The sequence below is a fragment of the Eublepharis macularius genome, chromosome 12 (genome assembly GCF_028583425.1).
Source record: "Eublepharis macularius isolate TG4126 chromosome 12, MPM_Emac_v1.0, whole genome shotgun sequence".
NCBI lineage: Eukaryota > Metazoa > Chordata > Lepidosauria > Squamata > Eublepharidae > Eublepharis > Eublepharis macularius.
In genome coordinates this window covers 68,485,846-68,504,615 of record NC_072801.1, presented here as the reverse complement: position 1 = coordinate 68,504,615, position 18,770 = coordinate 68,485,846, and the positions used below count along the sequence as shown (strand labels likewise).

The window sequence follows — 18,770 nt, the reverse complement described above, 5'->3', positions numbered from 1 at the left end:
AGATTGTTGTGAATAATTATGTTCTCCCTTTTGTTGTATTCCCCCATGTTTGTACTTGTTGAACAGTTCTGTGCAAACTGAATGCTTCTGCTCACCATTTATGTATATTTTGCATGGCACTAATAATATAGAATTACTTATCTTTTTTTGTGCAATTACTTTTCCTGCGAACCAACGTGACTTCCCATTATTTTTCTTTCCTGACAATTATCCCCTAACGAGGAGACATTCACAGTAATTAAGAAATGATTATATTATTACATCATGAATCCAGTCCCTTTAGACCAAACCTATTAACAGTAATAAGGGAGGAAACTCACAATAATATATAGTTTCCTCATGCTGTATTGAATGACTGGTGCATCCGATTTAGTAATATTTATTCTGACTTTCCAGGGATTCTGGTCAGACCTGATTCAATTACAGGCATTCATCAAAGATTCCCTAAGTGTCTAGTTAGATTTCCTGTATCAAATAATTTAACTCCTGGCAAGAGGTCCATCACAAATAATGTTTAAGTTTGTTACCAGGTATTGTACACAAGTAATACAATTACAGAATCTTTGCTTCCATTCTAAGCCTTTGTAATTATTCAGCATACATAATATTAGCTCATTCAACAGAAAAGAATACCATCCATTATAACAACATCCATTTTTAAAGGAGAGCAATTCATAAGTCCAAGAAAGTATCTTACCCAAAGATAAGCAGGTCACAGGCAGGAGCTGTTTTTAGGGAAAAGCTCCATATCAGTTCAGCCTCCCCTATTTATTGGGTTTCAGAGTCATCTCCTAACAAAAACAACCTGCCCTGCTTCAAAATGGCTCACATTCCTTTCTAACTGATTATATTGTAATTTCAAATGCCACCCAAAGTTAACTATATTTGAAACATCTTAAAATATATAAAAATTGGAGGTCATTCTTGCTACATATTATTTTAACAAACTCTACGTAAAATTCATGATTAAAAGTTTCCCATACATAGGAATGTCTTTTGGCTCTCAACCAATACCCCCATCCGTGAACTATGTCTCCACTTCTGTGAAGTTAGACATTCCCAACATTTTGAGATGCTCTCTCTCCGTCTGGGTCTCAGCACATAGTATTTATTGATGTGGGTTAGATGACTCTTGTAATCTATACAAGGCCATACAGTTGTGTTTCTCCTGTCTAATACTCCTCACCAAGGTAGTTTTGTTCTAGGCCTTGAGACACCCATCTTGGCATGTCTAGCTATGGGGCCAAGGTAGCCCAGTTTCTACATACAAAAACATCTTCTATGGTTTTCTTGTTTAAATCCTGCAATCGTTCCCTTATATTTCTCGGTATAACCATGACAACCTGCTACCTGAGCTTCTTTGAAGTTGATGCCACCAACTCCATTGGGGCCATCTGTATGCAAAATATAGGCCTTATCAACCCACAAACCCTCACGAAAGAGGTCTGTTCTGAAACTAACAAAATGAACAGTACTATTTTGAACTGTAAGTGGGGGAGAGTACTTAATCATTTCCAAAATTTCCCTCTCTGTTCCAGGCTAGACATCTTACTACTCTGCTGATTTTCTTTTTTTCCCCCTTAGAGGTGAAGATTCCATATAAATCATCCCCCATAGACATGCTCAATATGGTATAGACCATTCAGTCATCTCAGAACTCTGCCACTTCCGTTGTACCATATTCTGCTATAGGAAGGAACTTATGCTAGACTTATTCTTGACATGGGACCAAACTAAACCTGTGTGCAAAGACATCTTCTGTGATTTTCTTGGTCAAATCTGGCAACAGTTCTACTGTGTTCCTAGAGGATCCCTCTATCCTGGACTCATACCAGTCTGGCTTCCAACCTGGTCATGGCACTGAGACAGCACTGGTCACCCTCACAGGTGATCTGCGATGTCACCTGGATTGGGGCAGGTTACTGCTGATAATTTATATCTTATAGCTATATTTGGCATGGTTGATTATGACCTTTTGATTCACCATCTCACTGCTGTGGGGATAAGTGGGATAGTCCTGCAATGGCTGAACTCCTTTCTACACAGTCAGGGACAGATGGTGGCACTAGGGGAACAGATATCCACATGCCATCCTTCGGTGTGCGGCATCCCCAAGGGGGCGATTCTTTCCACAATGTTGTTTAACATCTATATGTGCCCCCTTGATCAAGTGTTTCATAGCTTTGGGCTGGTTTTTCACCAATATGTGGATGACACCCGGCTCTATCTGTTTAAGGATGGCCAGCTGAACAACGCGCTGAATGCCTTGGCCAAAGGTCTGGATGCCGTGGTTGTATGGTTGAGACAGAGCCACCTGAAATTGAATTCTCTGAAGATGGAGGTCCAGCATCTGGGTCATGGGATGCCGGGTTTGGGAATTGGGCTCCCAACCCTCGATGGACTGCAACTCTGGCCTTCGTCAATGGTGGGTGTATATCTGGATGCCACACTTTCAATGGAGGCCCAGGTTATGGCCATTGGTCAATATGCCATTTTCCACTTTTGGCAGGTAAGGCAACTGGTACCCTAACTCTCGTCCCAGGATCTGGCTTCAGTGATCCATGCAACAGTTACCTCCAGGCTAGACTACTGCAACTTTCTCTTTGCAGGGCTGCCCTTGGGCTTGATCCGGAAGTTACAGTCGGTCCAGAATGTGGTTGCCCAGTTCTTACTGGGACTCCATTTAGAGCACATATTCACCAAGTGCTGTGCTGGCTGCACTGGCTCCTGGTTGAGTTCCAGGTCCAGTTCAAAGTGTTGGTTCTGGTATTCAAAGCCCTTCATGGACTGGGGACGATATACCTATGTGACTGCCTTTCTCATTATGTGCCCCGCAAGGATCTGCTCTCAGTGGATGAGCAGCTACTAGTAGTCCCCGGCCCAAAGGATCTTTGCCTGCCCTCAGCTGGGGCCAGGGCCTTTTTGGCTCTGGACCCAGCCTGGTGGAATGCACTCCTACTGGAGTTCCAAACGTGCAGAATTTGTTGCAATTCCTCAGGGTCTGCAAGATGAAAATGTTCCCCCAAGCCTTTGGTTGAGAGCTGGCATCCTGTCCCTCCTGACTGCCCCACTCCACTCTGTCCTGCCCTGAATGCTATACCATGGCTCAATTTTTAGCTTTTTATACTTTAGGTAATGACTTACGGAATCTGTTGACGACATCTGAAATTGAGATTGTATTATTGTAATTTGTGACTTGCTCTTATAGTTTTCTGCTTTTATATTTGTATTTATTGATACTATCATTATTGATAGCTGCCCTGAGCCCATTCACGGGAAGGGTGGGATACAAATCAAATCAAATGAATGAATGGATGAAACCATGACAACCTGCTACTTGAGATTCTTGAAAGTTGATGTCAGCAACTCCATTGGCACTATGTGTATGCTGTGCTGATTTTCTATTTTTCTGAGAGGTGAAGTGTCCATATGAGTTGATTCCACAGACTCAACGTGAAATATTATAGACCATTCAGTCATCTCAGAACTTTGCCACTTTGGTCATACCATATTCTGCTATAGGAAGGAACCCATGCTTGACTTATTTCAGTTCACGTATACACTTTCAGCTGTTCTCAAGGTCTCCTAGAATGTTTCATGATCTATCATCCCATCACAGCAGAGGGCTATGTAGGCCAGGAGACGCAGTGATCCCACAGCCCATCTGAAGAGCCAAGCGTAGGGTTATGAATTTTGGAGTCATCTCAACAGTAGTCTTCAAAGTTGATTGGCTGAGAAAGCGCCAGTGAGTCAAAATCTACAATGAGCAGAGATTTGATTTGATTTTCCTTGTAAACCCCAGACACCTCATTCACGATGTTCATGCTTGCAACTTTTCTACCTTTAGACTAATGTCAACACCTTATCTTAAGCCCCATTTATGTATCACTTTGGCCATCGCCGCATGGACGTCCTTGTTCCGCAGAGTGTATATGATAGGGTTCAGAAGTGGGGTAATGACAATGTAAAACAGAGCAACCCGCTTGTCATCATCAAGAGATGCTCCTGTCCGTGGAACAATATATACAAAAGTGGCAGGGGCATAAAACATGATGACCACTGCTAAATGAGAGCTGCATGTAGAGAAGGCCTTGCACAATCCACTAGCTGACTGCATTTGGAACAAAGACAACAGAATGAGTCCATAAGAACTCAAGATAATTGAAACAGGGCAAAAAATGACCATTGCCACGAACACAAAAATGATGGTTTCCGTAATATGGGTGTCATTGCATGCGAGTCTCAACACCATTGGTATCTCACAGATAACATGGTTGATGCAGCAAGGGCCACAGAACGGGTGGCTAAAGGTGAGGCTTACACCTACTACGGCACCACAAAGCCCACCTATCCAGCAGGCTGAGGCAAGCTGGACCTGGTGCCGCCTTCCCATGGCAATGGCATATACCAGGGGACGGCAGATGGCTAAGTAGCGGTCATAGGCCATGACGGCTAGTAGAAGTGCTTCAGCAGTAGCCAGGGCCAAAGTTGTGTACATCTGCAATGCACAATGGATTAAAGACAAACCTGCATGACCGTCTAGAAGGTGAGCAAGGATCTGGGGGATGGTGCTGTTGACATAGCAGATCTCCATACTTGAGAGTTGCGTAAGGAAGAAGTACATGGGTGTGTGAAGGTGGGAGTCTGTCCGTACCAATATGATGATCCCTGCATTCCCCACAAGGGTAAATATATAGATGAGGAGAATGACCACAAAGAGTAGAATCTGTGTCTTGCGGTCATTAGAGAGTCCCACCAAGATGAACTCTGTACTAGTGTTGAAAGTGTCAGTATCCATCGAGGGCTTCTTCCTGCAGAGAGTGAGAAACATTGACAGATTAAGGCATACAATGACCCTAAAACAAGCTCGACTTTACCCCTCTGGTACTGATGTGGACACAGATCAGATGAGGTCACTAGGATTGCCAATGCCAGCTTGGGAACTTCCAGGAGATCTGGAGGTGGAGCCTGGGGAAGGTGGGGTTTGGGGAGAGAATGGACTTCAGCAGGATATAATCCCATAAAGTCCACCTTCCAAGACAGCCATTTTCTCCAGGGGAACTTATCTTTGTAGTCCACGGATTAGTTGTAATTAGAGATGGGCACGAACCGAAATATGAATCAAAATTCAGCACACACCAGGCCAGTTCGTGGTTTGCGAACTGCGGTTTGTCAAATCCCATTTCTGACGAACTGCCATGAACTTTAGGCTGATTTGTTTAGTTCGCTTTTTGGTTCATGACTGCAGACAGCCTGGTGCCAATCAATCAATTACCTAGGCAACAGGGGATGGACTTCCTGCAGACTTTCTGCTGGCCTGGAAGTGACCTTCTGCTGACCAAGAAGTGATGGTTTTCTGACCTGGATGTGACGTTTTCACGAACCAAACGAATCGGTTTGTGAACCAGGGGCAGATTCGTGAAAGTTCATGGTTCTTGGTTTGTGAAATATGACGAAGCACGAACCACATGGTTTGGTTTTTTTCCGGTTCATGGCTATCTCTAGTTGTAATTCTTGGAGAACGTCAGGCACCACCAGCTTCCTCCTCCAAAATTCCTTTACCTCCAGTGGAAATGGTCTCTATAGTTTGGAGATGTCATTCTCTGAGAACTCCAGGTCCCACCTGAAGGTAGACAATCTTACAACTCAAGATCATATTGTCATTCCAAAGTACAGAAGAGCTCCTTCCTCCTCCAAAGTTACCTGAATGTATCTCTTATGTGTGTTGATCAGAGAACTGTTATGAAGAGACTGTCACAATAGTAACCTCCTGACAAAATGTGGAAAACATACAGTGGTTATAATTCTGCATGCTAGAAATATAGCAAATAATTCTTTCTCCAAAGTTCTTTTATTTGAATGTACCTTTTATGTCTATTGATTAGGCAGTTAATGAGAGAACTGTTATAAAAAGCAATCTCAATGATGTCTTTGTTACACAATATGTAAAATATACAGTGGTTGTATTTTTGCATACTGGAAATAATGGAAAGTATTTTGAACATAGTTTGTGGTGCTATGAGAAGGTATTTCAGCACTGCATTCTGGTAATGCAAAGTTACCATTTGCCCTCACGTTTACAGTGAAATTAGACAGGAGAAAATCTGCTTTCACTGTTATTTAAACGGGTCTCTACCAACAAATAGCAAAATATTAATTTTTCCTCTTAGTATTATGATGATGTTGGTATATCCTTAATATCCAAGACCTTCAGAAATCCCTAAATTATCTAAATAGAATGTTCAAATGTGGGGCTCGTTAGTAAAATTACATTGTATATTGTATATTTAATTTAAAGGGGGATGCTGAAATTTATAGTTTAGGAAGAACTGGAACTTTCTTTGTAATATTTTGGAATTATAAATCAGTCACAGCTTCTAGGAGCTCTCTCAGCCCCACCCCCCTCAGAGGGTGTGTGGGGATAATAATAACATACTTTGTAAACCACTCTGAGTGGGCATTAAGTTGTCCTGAGGGACGGTATATAAACCAAATTTTTATTTGTTGTGGTTATTTTGTTTTTATTAGATCCCCTCAGAGAAAAAAACACCAACTTTTACAAAACAAAAATAATCTACTTGATCAAGATTAACAGATCTTGACCTTAAGATTAAGGTCAAACCACTGAAAATGCAAAAAATCTTTGGCATCCTTAAAGATATGTGCTGATTTAGGATCTGAGACCTGTTAGATAGTTTCTATCATTTTACTTAATATGAAGTACCAGTAGGAGGACCTGATGGGTATGAGGACATCCAAGTAGGGATCCCAGGTCCCCCGATGGGGACGGGGGATTCCCCGCTCCCACCCTCTGCCCCCTGCCACCACTCACTGGGCTGACGGCGGGGAAAGGTGGGGGAACAGGCCTTCTGTGCATGCTCCTGGGGCAGCACGCTCCTGGGAGGTGCAATTTTGGGGCCCAAACAAAACAAAGACAGACAAAATGTTGAATGTCAGGTTCCTAACTCCTGCTGAGAGAGTAAGGGGGCCTGTCAACCCTAATTCCATGTAAAGCAGTGGTGTGTGTGTGTGTGTGTGTGCGTGTGAATTTTGTTACAAATATGGTGGATGAGAGGAGCTACAACCTATTTCCCCATCCGGTCTAACCATTAATGCACTTGACTCCCTGGAGCAATCCTTTTCTTCCCACCTTGGTCTGTAACTAAGAATTAGAATTGACTCTGCAAAAGAGATTCCGCGTCCTCTCTGCTGGAAATCTGGAAGACATAATTCATTCATAAGACTTGCATTAAGCTTGATGAGGAGATGGAAGGTAACCCAGGAACGTGTTCCTCATCAGAAAAAAACCAACAGAACTAACGACCAAGTTAAGTAACAGCATAAGAAGAATGATACCTCTCCAAATCAACTGAAATCAGTGGGCTTAGAAGGGGGTAACTTTGCATAGGATCCCAATGTAACTAATCCAGCTCCATTTAATCATGAACTCAAATAGATCAGATGAGGTCTTGAAACTCCTTAAGGACTTGGATCTAGTATTGTGTATGTGTGGGTGACTGTGTGTGCATCTCTTGAATTATTCATTTATTTATTTATGTCATTTATAGGCCACCTTTCTCACTGAGACTCAAAGCAGATTACACGGTATGAGATTAGTACAGTCGGTATCAAGGACATTTCAATACAGTGTCAAGGACATTTCCATAAACAACGTCATCGGGTAAATAAATAAAAGTTTACAAAGACATAGCATTAGCAAGGATCCAATACAGAGTAGAAGAAATGCTGAAATAGAACACAATCAATTCTAGGACTGACATTAGACAACTTGAAGCTGAAACAGAACATAATCAATTCTAGGAATAACATTTGACAACATGAAGCATAGTAGTGCATAGGAGTACATATTTAAAGCAACAGATAGTATTTAAGGCAAAATAGTGGTGAAGTCTACGGTCCCTAACTCATTAGTGAAGCATCTGAGACTTCATCCCTGCAATACAGCCCTCCTATCTGAGTAAAAAGCCTTTTTGAATAATTCGGTTTTGCATCATTTGCAGACAGGAAGATCAAAAAGAGTCCAGTAGCACCTTTAAGACTAACCAATTTTATTGTAGCATAAGCTTTCAAGAATCAAGTTCTCTTTGTCAGATGCATGATCCAAACTGGTCAAATACAGAAGAGGAGGGGAGATAGGGGAGAGAAGGAGATATATATCAGGACAGGATGCAATTAGCGGGGAGGCAACCAAAACATTCCTTTGCTAGTAAATGTAAACATCTCCTTTTGGTGTGGAGTCAGTTTGCCTCCCCGCTAATTGCATCCTGTCCCCTTCTGATATATGTCTCCTTCTCTCTCCTATCTCCCCTCCTCTTCTGTATTTGACCAGTTTGGATCATGCATCTGATGAAGAGAGCTTGATTCTCGAAAGCTTATGCTACAATAAAATTGGTTAGTCTTAAAGGGGCTACTGGACTCTTTTTGATTTTGCTACTACAGACTAACACGGCTAACTCCTCTGGATCTATGAGACAGGAAGGTGACATTTTCATCAGAAAGGTCTGGCTTTTTCTTTTCATTTCCAAATTCTCCTTCCCCCCATCGCTGCTTTTGTCCTCACAGGGAAGAAAATATGGGTTCCAGAAATAACATTCTATGTTTCTGACCCCCAGTAGCCTTCCATATAGAGACTAGCTGCATGCATACAAGAGATGGCATAGCTCCTCTTCACCTCCGATAGAGATGCAAAGCAGTGACCCCCTTGAAAAGACTAAAGCAAGCTCCCCCCTCATAATTTGGCTTGCCATTCTTACCTTTGCACTTCTTTCTGATGACCTTCAACAACTTCAGTTGATGGGTTTCAAACTGCTTTCTGATATAACATGTAGAAGAAACCCTAAAAAGAAATTCACCCATCAGCCAGTTGCCTCTATGAAACTGAGGGCCAAGCTACAAGTGACGAATGACACTTGAACGGGAAGTGGATTGAGTGAAGCGCAAGTGAACAGGGAGAAATACACTTGCCGTTCAAGTGTCATTCGTCACTTGTAGCTTCGCCCATAGAAACACAGAAACATGGAGCTGGAAGATGTCCCAAGTGTCCAACTCCTCACACAATGCCGAAAACCGTTCATACAAAGAATTGCTGATGCAGGGAGGGTGGAATATAAATCAAATAAAATAAATTTGTGACCGTTTCTCAGTATCTTATCTCCTAGTGGTTTCTCTCTCCAGGATGAGAGCAGAATTATCTGGCTGTGAAATGGAAGGAAGTCTCTTAAGATTCGCCTGCATAAATTAAAGTATTTAGGGCATGTATCACAGAATACACGGACCATAGATATTGCTGGGGGGAAGCATATTGCTTAACTTGCTACTGATGGAAATCTCAGTAAGATGGAAGTCTCAGTAAGAAAGAAGACAGATATTATTCCAGGTGCACACCTTCCTCAAAGTGCTCCTGTACTGTAGGACTAGGGGAGAAACAGGTCTATGCTGAGTAGAATAAATGTTTCATCTAGCCCAGCAGCATTCTCTACCATGACTGGAAACAGCATTCCTTGCTTCAAGCACAAAAGGGAAGGGCCAAGGATACTTTATAAACAAGCCCAGCCTGTCCTAAATTCCAGTTCCTAAACTACATTGAGAAGTTCTTCTCCAACCAATGATAAAATCCTTCTAAGTACAGAACTACACATACCTCAGCTTGTTCAACTTTATAAGTATTCTCAAGCTTAGCATTAAGAACAGAACAGCATGTTGATTATTTTGTTTCCCACATGATGTGAAATGCTTCTGGATTCAGGAAGATAATAAAGTCTCTCTACCTTCTCCACCAGGGCTGCTTCAATCCCTTTAGAATGTACTTCTCAGTCATTAAAAGTTTATTACTTCTGCCTCTTGGGGCCAAGGCCTTGGATTCTGAACCTACAAAGATTGTCCACCATCTTATCGTGTTGAGCTGTGTCTGCTCCTATTGATTGCCGCCATCTGAATACATATCTAAGCATATATTTTTATGTTTTTATATGTGAATATATTATATGTTTATCAATCTATTTATGTTTTTAACTGTATAAATTAGCTTTAATGTGTTTTATATGCTGTAATCCACCTTGAGCTCTTTGTGGGGAGGGCGGAATAGAAATCCAAAGAAAATAAATAATAAAATAAATGTAACAAAATGGGCCAGGGAAATACAAAGAAATTACCGAATATCCCGTGCATCCCTTTTTGAGGTTATAAATAGGTCATAAAACGCGTAGAATATGATTGAGCTCATCAGATCTTGGAAGCTAAGCATGGTTGGACCTGGTTAGTACTCAGATAGAAGACTACCTAGGAAGACCAGGGTTGCTACACAGAGGAAGGCAACAGAAAACCACTCCTGCTCATCTCTTGCCTTGGAAACCCCATGAGCTGGAACTTCATGGGGTCACTATGCATTGGCTGTGACTTGACAGCACGTCATCATCGTTGTCGTCATCGTGGTCGTCGTCGTCGTCATCATCATCATCATCATTATCCACAAGGCATATAAAAATTGCAAACCTACTGGTTTCCAATATCCCTACAGTCTTATCAAGCAACTGTTTTTTATCAATCTGAACTTGGTTTTAAGATATATTTTATTAAGGGCACAGCTGTCTGTTTTAGACTTTACTGCACTGACTGATATCTTTTAATCAAATTTATGCTATCTGTTTTTATTGTATTTATTACTGCTTATGATTAGAGATGGGCACAAACAGCAATACGAACTAAAAAAAGCCACGAACAGCCCAATCAAACAAACTGTTCCAGAGCCCCCATTCTAAACAAACAGGTGGTCATTGCAAGCCTCATTCATTGCTGTTTGTCAAGCCAGACAGTCGGGCACCTGCAATCAATTCCCTTGGCAACAAAAGGCAGGGACTGCCTGAACTCTGTTTGAACTCCTGCTGTTGCCCTGGAAACCTCAATCTAAGCCAAATTCAGCTTGATAGGCAGGTCTTCCTTTCAAGTGTGGAGCTCCAAATTTGCTCCAAAGAGCAGAGGGGAGGGGGGCTCCCAGCTCTGGTTTTACAGACAGTGAGGGAGAGACAGTTGCTGTTGGCATTTTGAGAGAGAGACATTGGCCATTTCCATACAGCTTACCTTATTCTACAAAATAGCAAAATCTCTCATGAAATCTTGCGAGAAGATGCTGTTATCAAGCGAGAAGACGCTGTTATCGCACGAGAAGACGCTATAACACCATCTTCTTGCAAGATTTTGCGCAAGATTTCACTATTTTGCAGAATAAGGTAAGCCATGTGGAAATGGCCATGGAGAGTGCATTGGAGCTTGAATTTTCTTTGTGTGTAGTGGGATAGGGATCTACCTCTTCGAGTTCCAGGACTGCTGCCAAGCTCTGGGCTAAGCTATTATTTATTACTGGTACCTTTCCTGCTGCCTGTTCAGGTAAGGTTTCTGGGAGTGGTGTGGTAGGGATCTTGATGGCTGAAGGAGAGCCTGCTGGCCCCCATGAACAATGAACAACAAATATGTTCATGAACAGGTCATGTTCGTCAATGTTTGTTGTTTGTTGTTCATGGATGGCAATGAACAACGAACACCATGTTCATTTTTTTGTGTGTTCGTGCCCATGTCTACTTGTGATCCACTCTGAGCTCGCTTGTGGGGACAGCAGAATATAAATGGAATAAAATTAAAAAAAATTAAATAAATAAATTTCATGTGTACCCCCTGCAACTTCCCATGCACTTGCTCACAGAGTCATGCTTTAATTTGCTCCACATGAATATATTCATGCATTCAATGTCAGTTCCTCCTCAACAGCTACAAGTATCCCCGTTTCTTCCACCTCCATTCATTGCAATGCAGATTTTGATACTTTCTCACACCTTAATGAAATGCAAATCAGCGAATCAAGGGAGCCTATAACACTTGTTCTCGCAGCAGAATCAGAGCTGAATTGGCACTCTGCGCTCCTGGCTCACTTGCAGATGCAATCTACCATGAAAGAGTCTCCCATGAAAGAGGCATTTACATGTGCCGAGCCTGCACGTGAACTGAGGACCACACATAAAATCCTGCACTTGATCATTCCCAGGTAATTCATGTGTATTTCTACTCCTAATCTCTTTGTGAATTTTTGTTTATTCTGAGCTTGTTCCGGTCCTGAAATAAAAAGGTTTTTCACAGATCACTGTTTTCAGGTTCCTGGGTCAAAACTTCCACACTCACTTTCTCTCTCGCTCTCTCTCTCACACACACATACGCACACACACACACATACTGATGCTTTTCTATGACACAGTGAATTATTCCATTGAAATCGCCCCCATCTGCTGAAGTTCTATCCATTCTGAATAAGTTCAGAAAAGAATAATTGCTTTTTTAACGTTCTTAATTATAATCCAGTGACAGCCAGTTTGGTGTAGTGGTTAAGAGCGCGGGACTCTAATCTGGAGAACTGGGTTTGATTCCCCTCACTCCTCCACTTGAAGCCAACTGGGTGACCTTGGGTCAGTCACAACTTCTAGCTGTCTCAGTCCCACCCACCTCACAGGGTGATTGTTGTTGTGGGGATAATAATAACATACTTTGTAAACCGCTCTGAGTGGGCATTAAGTTGTCCTGAAGGGTGGTATATAAATTGAATGTTGTTGTTGTTGTTGTTGTTATTTGTTCTCCTGTTTCTGTAAGCAGACTACAGAGAAAAATATTTATTTATTTAAAAACATTTATATCCCACATTTCTGCCTTCACGAGGGTCACCAAGGTGGCTAATGAATTAAAATATGCATAATAAAATCACAAATTTAAAACAATTAAAACCAACTGAAACAATAATAATAACGTATCATTAAACTGCTTGAAACATACAAAGACCTACAAATAACAAAGCATTTAAATCAATATCATCCTGATCATTGCATTAAATGGATCCATGGGCTACTTTGTGCCTTTCCATATGACCTATTTGCATTTGGAGACTTTCAAGCAGACTTTCTTCTGTACTGGTTAATTGTACTGGTTCGAGGAGACTTTCTTCTGTACTGGTTAATTGCTTTCCTGTGAATTATTGGAGGGATTGGATCACTCTGGTTTCTTTGTGTATTTACTGCCTTCCAAAAGAACTGTTTGCTCCTCAGCAACATAGACCTTAGTTTAACATAAATCTATAGCAAGCTGCAGGTCTGTGAAAAGTTGCTACTTGATAAGAATATAAGAATCTTGAATTGAGAGATGAATGACTATATTGTAAAAACAAACATTGTTACAGTCTTAGCATGAGCGGCAGACTAAATGCTACTGATTTTGTGACCCTTGAAGGAAAGTTCTACATAGCCTGAGAAACTGACACATGTGCTTTTAGGCAACTTCTTCATTGAAAAGTTTAAAGAATTTCATTTTAAAAGTGATCTTCAGACTAATTAGGCTGAGGTAAGAAAAACAAAACAAATGTCCAGTGATACCTGAAAGACTAACAACCTTTATTCCACTGTGAGCTTTTGTGATGCAGAGCACATGAGATAAGAAAATTTTAATGATCAAGAAGGAACCAAAGCTATCCCCCCATGGAGAAGTCCTGTAGTCTTTATTATCTTCTTGAATCTTCAAACCTTTAAGATCACATGGTGAAAAAAAATCACACATCATGCTGTCGGTTTTCCATTGTGGAGAATGATTACCAAGTTGTATAAGCCAGAGCTTGTAGACTCTCATCTGAAGTATTGGGTGGAGGAGAACCGCACTAGATGGCCAAGGAACTGGAATTCAGAGTCCATGTTTTGCATGCATCTCGATGGTCCTTAACTTTTCCAGAACAGAAGCACATCTACTTGAAGCCCTGAAAATCAGCTGGCAGACAAGTTGAAGCTACTAAGAGGGTCCATCCGTCTGATTCAGCAAAAAAAAGTCCTGTCCCCACCATAGAGACCAAGACCTCCTTCGGAAACGTGCATCAGAAATAATTTTGTCTCTTCTCTAATCAAGACTCTGATCTCCAGTTGGTAGAACATTAAGTAGCATATGCCCACTGTATAAGATCCATATATTTTAAGGTGTGCATCTCTAAATCCAACGGTTTCCGTTTAATCCAGAGGAATTTTACCAACTTGTCATTTTACAGCTGGAGAATTATTGATGAGTTCTGCTCTCATCTTGGAGGAAGAAGCTTGTAGGAGGTAAGGTAAGGTACCAAGACCCTGCGATATGTAGCCTTTTCAGAGCAGGCTTTATTAGTAGCCTTATACCTTGTCTACGTTTAAGGGGAAAGTAAGTAGGCTCCCTCAGTGGTGGTGGACATGTTATGTATGTTTGTGGTTTCAGGCCAGCTTGACCTTCTGGCATTCCCAATGAAAGGGCATCTGGTGGCAAGACTCACACAGAACTCTATCTGGAGTCCATAGAAACTTGGTGCGACCCACGTGCCTCTGCTTCTATACGCTGATGATACAGTTTTGATGTCTTGGGGTGAGTAGGGGTGCTCCTGACCTCCTCAGGCAGGCCATTACACAGGGTAGGGGCCACCACAGAGGAAGGCCATGTATAGGCTGCTGTTGATTTCGCCCATGTGCAGAGTGGGCACCTGCAGGAGACCCTGTTCAGATGAACAAAGCTCTTGTGTAGGAACATAGGGAGGGAGGCGGCCCCGTAGGTATGCCATGCCACAGCCATGAAAAGCATTGTATGTGATAACCAATACCTTGAACTGAGCACAATAGCTGATAAGTAGCCAATGGAGGGACTGCAGAATGGGGGTGACGTTCATGCTCCTGCTCATTCCTGATCACAGTCGCGCTGCAGTGTTTTGCTTGAATTGGAGTCTTCTAGTTAATTTGGATGAGAGGCCTCTGTATAGTGCATTACAATACTCAAGTCTTGATGTTTCCATAGTATTTGTATAGCATGGCATAGCATAGCTGACTTGGCAGTCTGCTAGGGATTTTCTAGCCACTAAAGTGTTTCTCATCTGTAAATGTTGCTACGTCATTGTTCCATCTGACTCTTCTCCCACAATTGCTACCTTAGATGTGTTAGAGAATGGGAATTTTGGTCTCATCATACTATTAGATGTTTCTAAAAAAATCTATGACTGATGGAGAAACCAGCTTTTCTTCTTTCATGTAATTTTGGAAGCTGGCTATTCCTTTGTTATGCTAATGGCTTAGAATGACTGTTGATTGGTTGCCTGCTACTAACACACCCTCCTGGCTAAAAGGAAGAGGGCACACCCGTGGGCTCTTCTCAGAGGATTTAGTCAATATTTTTGCAACAATTGGTGCCTCCGATACAATAGGAATGCTGAAATCCATTAAAAAAATGTTAAGAGCTAAAAATGACAGTTTCTCAACATTTCTTTAAATCTCTCTGCAGGAGGAGCTCTGAATGGGGGGTGATAACCTCACTTCCACTGATGTATTTGTCTTGGTGGGACTCTCCAGTGACCATGAGACACAGATTCTCCTCTTTCTGGTCATTCTCCTCATCTACTCATTTACCCTTGTGGGGAACCTAGGGATCATCATGCTAGTACAGACAGACTCTCACCTCCACACACCCATGTATTTCTTCCTCACACACCTCTCGAGCCTGGAGATTTGTTATGTCAACAGCACCATACCCCAGATGCTGGCTCACCTTCTCATGCGTCATGCAGAATTGTCCTTTATCCGGTGTGCATTACAGATGTATGTAGGTTTGGCAATGGCTACCGCTGAAGCATTTCTATTGAGTGTCATGGCCTATGATCGTTTCTTAGCCATCTGCCATCCCCTGATCTATGCCACTGCCATGGGAAGATGGCACCAGTTACAACTTGCTTCAACATGTTGGGTAGGTGGCGTTTGTGTTGCTGTTGTATGTGTCAGCATCACCTTTAGCCACCACTTCTGCAGTCCCTGCTGTGTCAACCACTTTGTCTGTGAGATACCAATGGTGTTGAAACTAGCATGTGATGACACCCACACCACATAATTCATAATTTTTGTGTTTGCGGCGATGGTCATCCTCATACCCGTTTCCATTATCTTGATCTCCTATGGGCTCATTTTGCTTTCCATGTTCCACATGCGGTCAGCCACTGGATTGCGCAAGGCCTTCTCTACATGTGGCTCCCATTTAACAGTAGTCATTATGTTCCTTGGTGGAACCACCTTCACCTATCTTATACCTGAGTCAGGACGATCTCCTGATACTGACAAGCAAATTGCAGTGTTTTATATTGTAGTGACCCCCCTTCTGAACCCAATCATTTATACTCTGCGGAACAAAGATGTCCATGAGGCAATGGCCAAGGTGCTGCGAAGACTGGGCTTTGTTAAGAAAAGCTAATTGTTAATATTGGCTCAAACTGGGGGGACATGGCAAAGATTCCTGCGGGAATGGATGCATTTTAGAGAGGCTCTGTCCTTTCCTACCTTTAACCCCTGTTAAATAATTTCAGAGAACTCCAAAAAACAATCTATTATGCGAAATAATTCCTTTAAGAAAAAGGGATCAAAGTCAAAAGTAGTCAAAGACTTGCAAATATACTTCTCAGAAGCGAAAGACTCTAAGCAGGAGAAAAACAATGACGTGGAACTAGCCAAAATGGCGGATGAAAGAGCGGTAAACACTGAGGCAGAGGTAAAGGAAACTGAAATTACTCTAGACTCACAACTCATTTCCGAAGACACTCTCACTTGGAGATTTAGTTTGGAACTGAAGGAAAGATCATCCCATAATAAATAGTAATATAGTACTATCAGCAATCCTGTCAGAATGGGATTTAATGAGAGACAAAATTGTTCCTCAGATATCCAGATGCTTATCTTTTCACAATCAAACGTGGTTCCCACTGGGTCAAAATAGTTATCACAGCTTATCCCTTAAAAGGGTACATCTTAATACACTGATTGATATAGCCTCGGAGAAAGGCTATACAAGATTACAAAACAAGATATGGAATATAAAATACAACAGAGACTCCAGTGGTTTGAATATCTGCAGCTTCAAAACATGGCAGAACGCATACAGCTTAGGAAATTATGAGTACTCCACTAACGGATTTCTAAATATCACACAATGGGAGAAGAAGGGGATGATATCTAAACTTTACTCTATTTTGGTAACAAGTCTTAAAAAGTACCAGTCTCTCTTGTCAGTCCAAATGGCAACATGACTGCAATACTGATGGTGCACAGGATACTTGGGAAGAAATCTGGTCATCTCCAACATTTACTTCAGAAGTAATCCCTATTAGATTGCAAACTTTCAAAATAATTTATAGGTGGCACTTGAATCCTAAGAGGATGTCCTTTATGTCATCCTCTTGCTCTCCCTTGTGCTGGAAAGGGTGCAATGAAGTTGGATCCTTCTCTCATTGCTGGTGGGAGTGCTCATATATTGTGACATTTTGGAAGGAGGTTTTGGAACTTATAAAACAGATAACAGGATTTGATGTCCCATTTTCACCTGCTAGTATATTCTTAGACCAGTGGAATACTCAGCAGATTACAAAAGAGAGACGGAATCTTATAGCAATATTTTTAGTAGCAGCTAAATCAGCAATAGCTACGGTATAGAAATCAAAGAAAATACCAACTCAGGAGATGTGGTTTTCCAAAATATGGGATCATTTTATTCTAGATAAAATCAATGATAATATTCTCAATGCTGAATGTTTCCCTGCTAAGTCTAGTTTTTATGAAAAGTGGTTTCCTTTTCTAGAATGTATAGAAACACATAATCTACATCCAAAAATTAAAATTGTTCAGTCGTTGATACAGTTTTCTGATACTTGGTAAAAAAAAATAAGTAGGTTGTATATAGCACTTATTGTCATGTTATCTTACTTCGAAGCTTGTTAACAGATGTCACTAGTTGGTTATGTTGTTGTATTGTTATTTATGTTTTGTTTTGGTTATTGCTAATTTTTGGTGTACTGTATGAAGTTTAATAAAATATAAGTTTTTATATTAAAAAAATAAAGCTAAAAAAATATTGGCTCAAACTGTAACTAGCTGAAAGTTCGAACATTGTGATTAAGGATCTCAAATGCTGTGTGTTTACAATGAAGATCCAATCTCTGTTCAGCTGAACGTTTGACTCAGTTGCTTTTGGAATAACACTATCTAACAATCAAACATCAAGGACCACAGGCAGAGGTGTTTTTTTTTTTAATGTTATTATATCTTTATCCAAACCTTCCTGCAAAGATCTGAGAGGAGCACAAACATTCTCCCTTCCTTGATTTTCTCCTCCCAATCACCGTGTGAGTTAGGTTAGGTTAAGAGAGAATAGTTGGTGGGCTTCACGGCTGAGTCTGGAGAAGAACCTGGGCCTCTTTGGCCTCACCCTGTCACTTTGTGGGAGTATGGAGCCATTCCATCAGCTGGAAAGCCCAACTTTGTGCTTTGTTTTATTGCTTGGACCTGAAATATCCATGGTGTCTCACAAGAGAGAATATCTGTAGCTGCACAACTGAATTTTAAAAAATACAAACTCAACCCCATTCCCTACATATAGCAGGATAGAGAGGTGGAATTCTTCCATTTTTTTTCTTCTGTATTCTCTGTTTTAATTCTGTAGCCAAGTTGGGTTTGGAGTGTGTGGGGGGAGGTTCTCAGTATTGGTAGAGTACATAACAATATTCACGCACGTTGATTAAAAATTAAAGAATATATTAGTCCAAGGTCTACACAAAGACAGACATGCTCATATAACATTAGACCTTCATTGAGTGGTCTTGTTTGTTGTTATTTTTCCTCCTCAATTGTGAAATTCACTAGGTAAGTGAAAGGAATTGTTGATGTACTTTGTTTGGCAGGGTAGGTAAC

The 18,770-nt window shown here is 41.3% G+C and overlaps 1 protein-coding gene across 1 annotated transcript; it reads right to left on the bottom strand.

Annotated features, from left to right (window-relative positions):
- Positions 1-3,862: 3,862 nt before the first annotated feature.
- LOC129339642 (olfactory receptor 2J3-like) lies at positions 3,863-4,798 on the bottom strand. The gene has a single exon (XM_054994224.1). It carries the CDS (start codon positions 4,796-4,798, stop codon positions 3,863-3,865), a length of 936 nt encoding a protein of 311 aa, XP_054850199.1.
- Between the last annotated feature and the right edge of the window lie 13,972 nt (positions 4,799-18,770).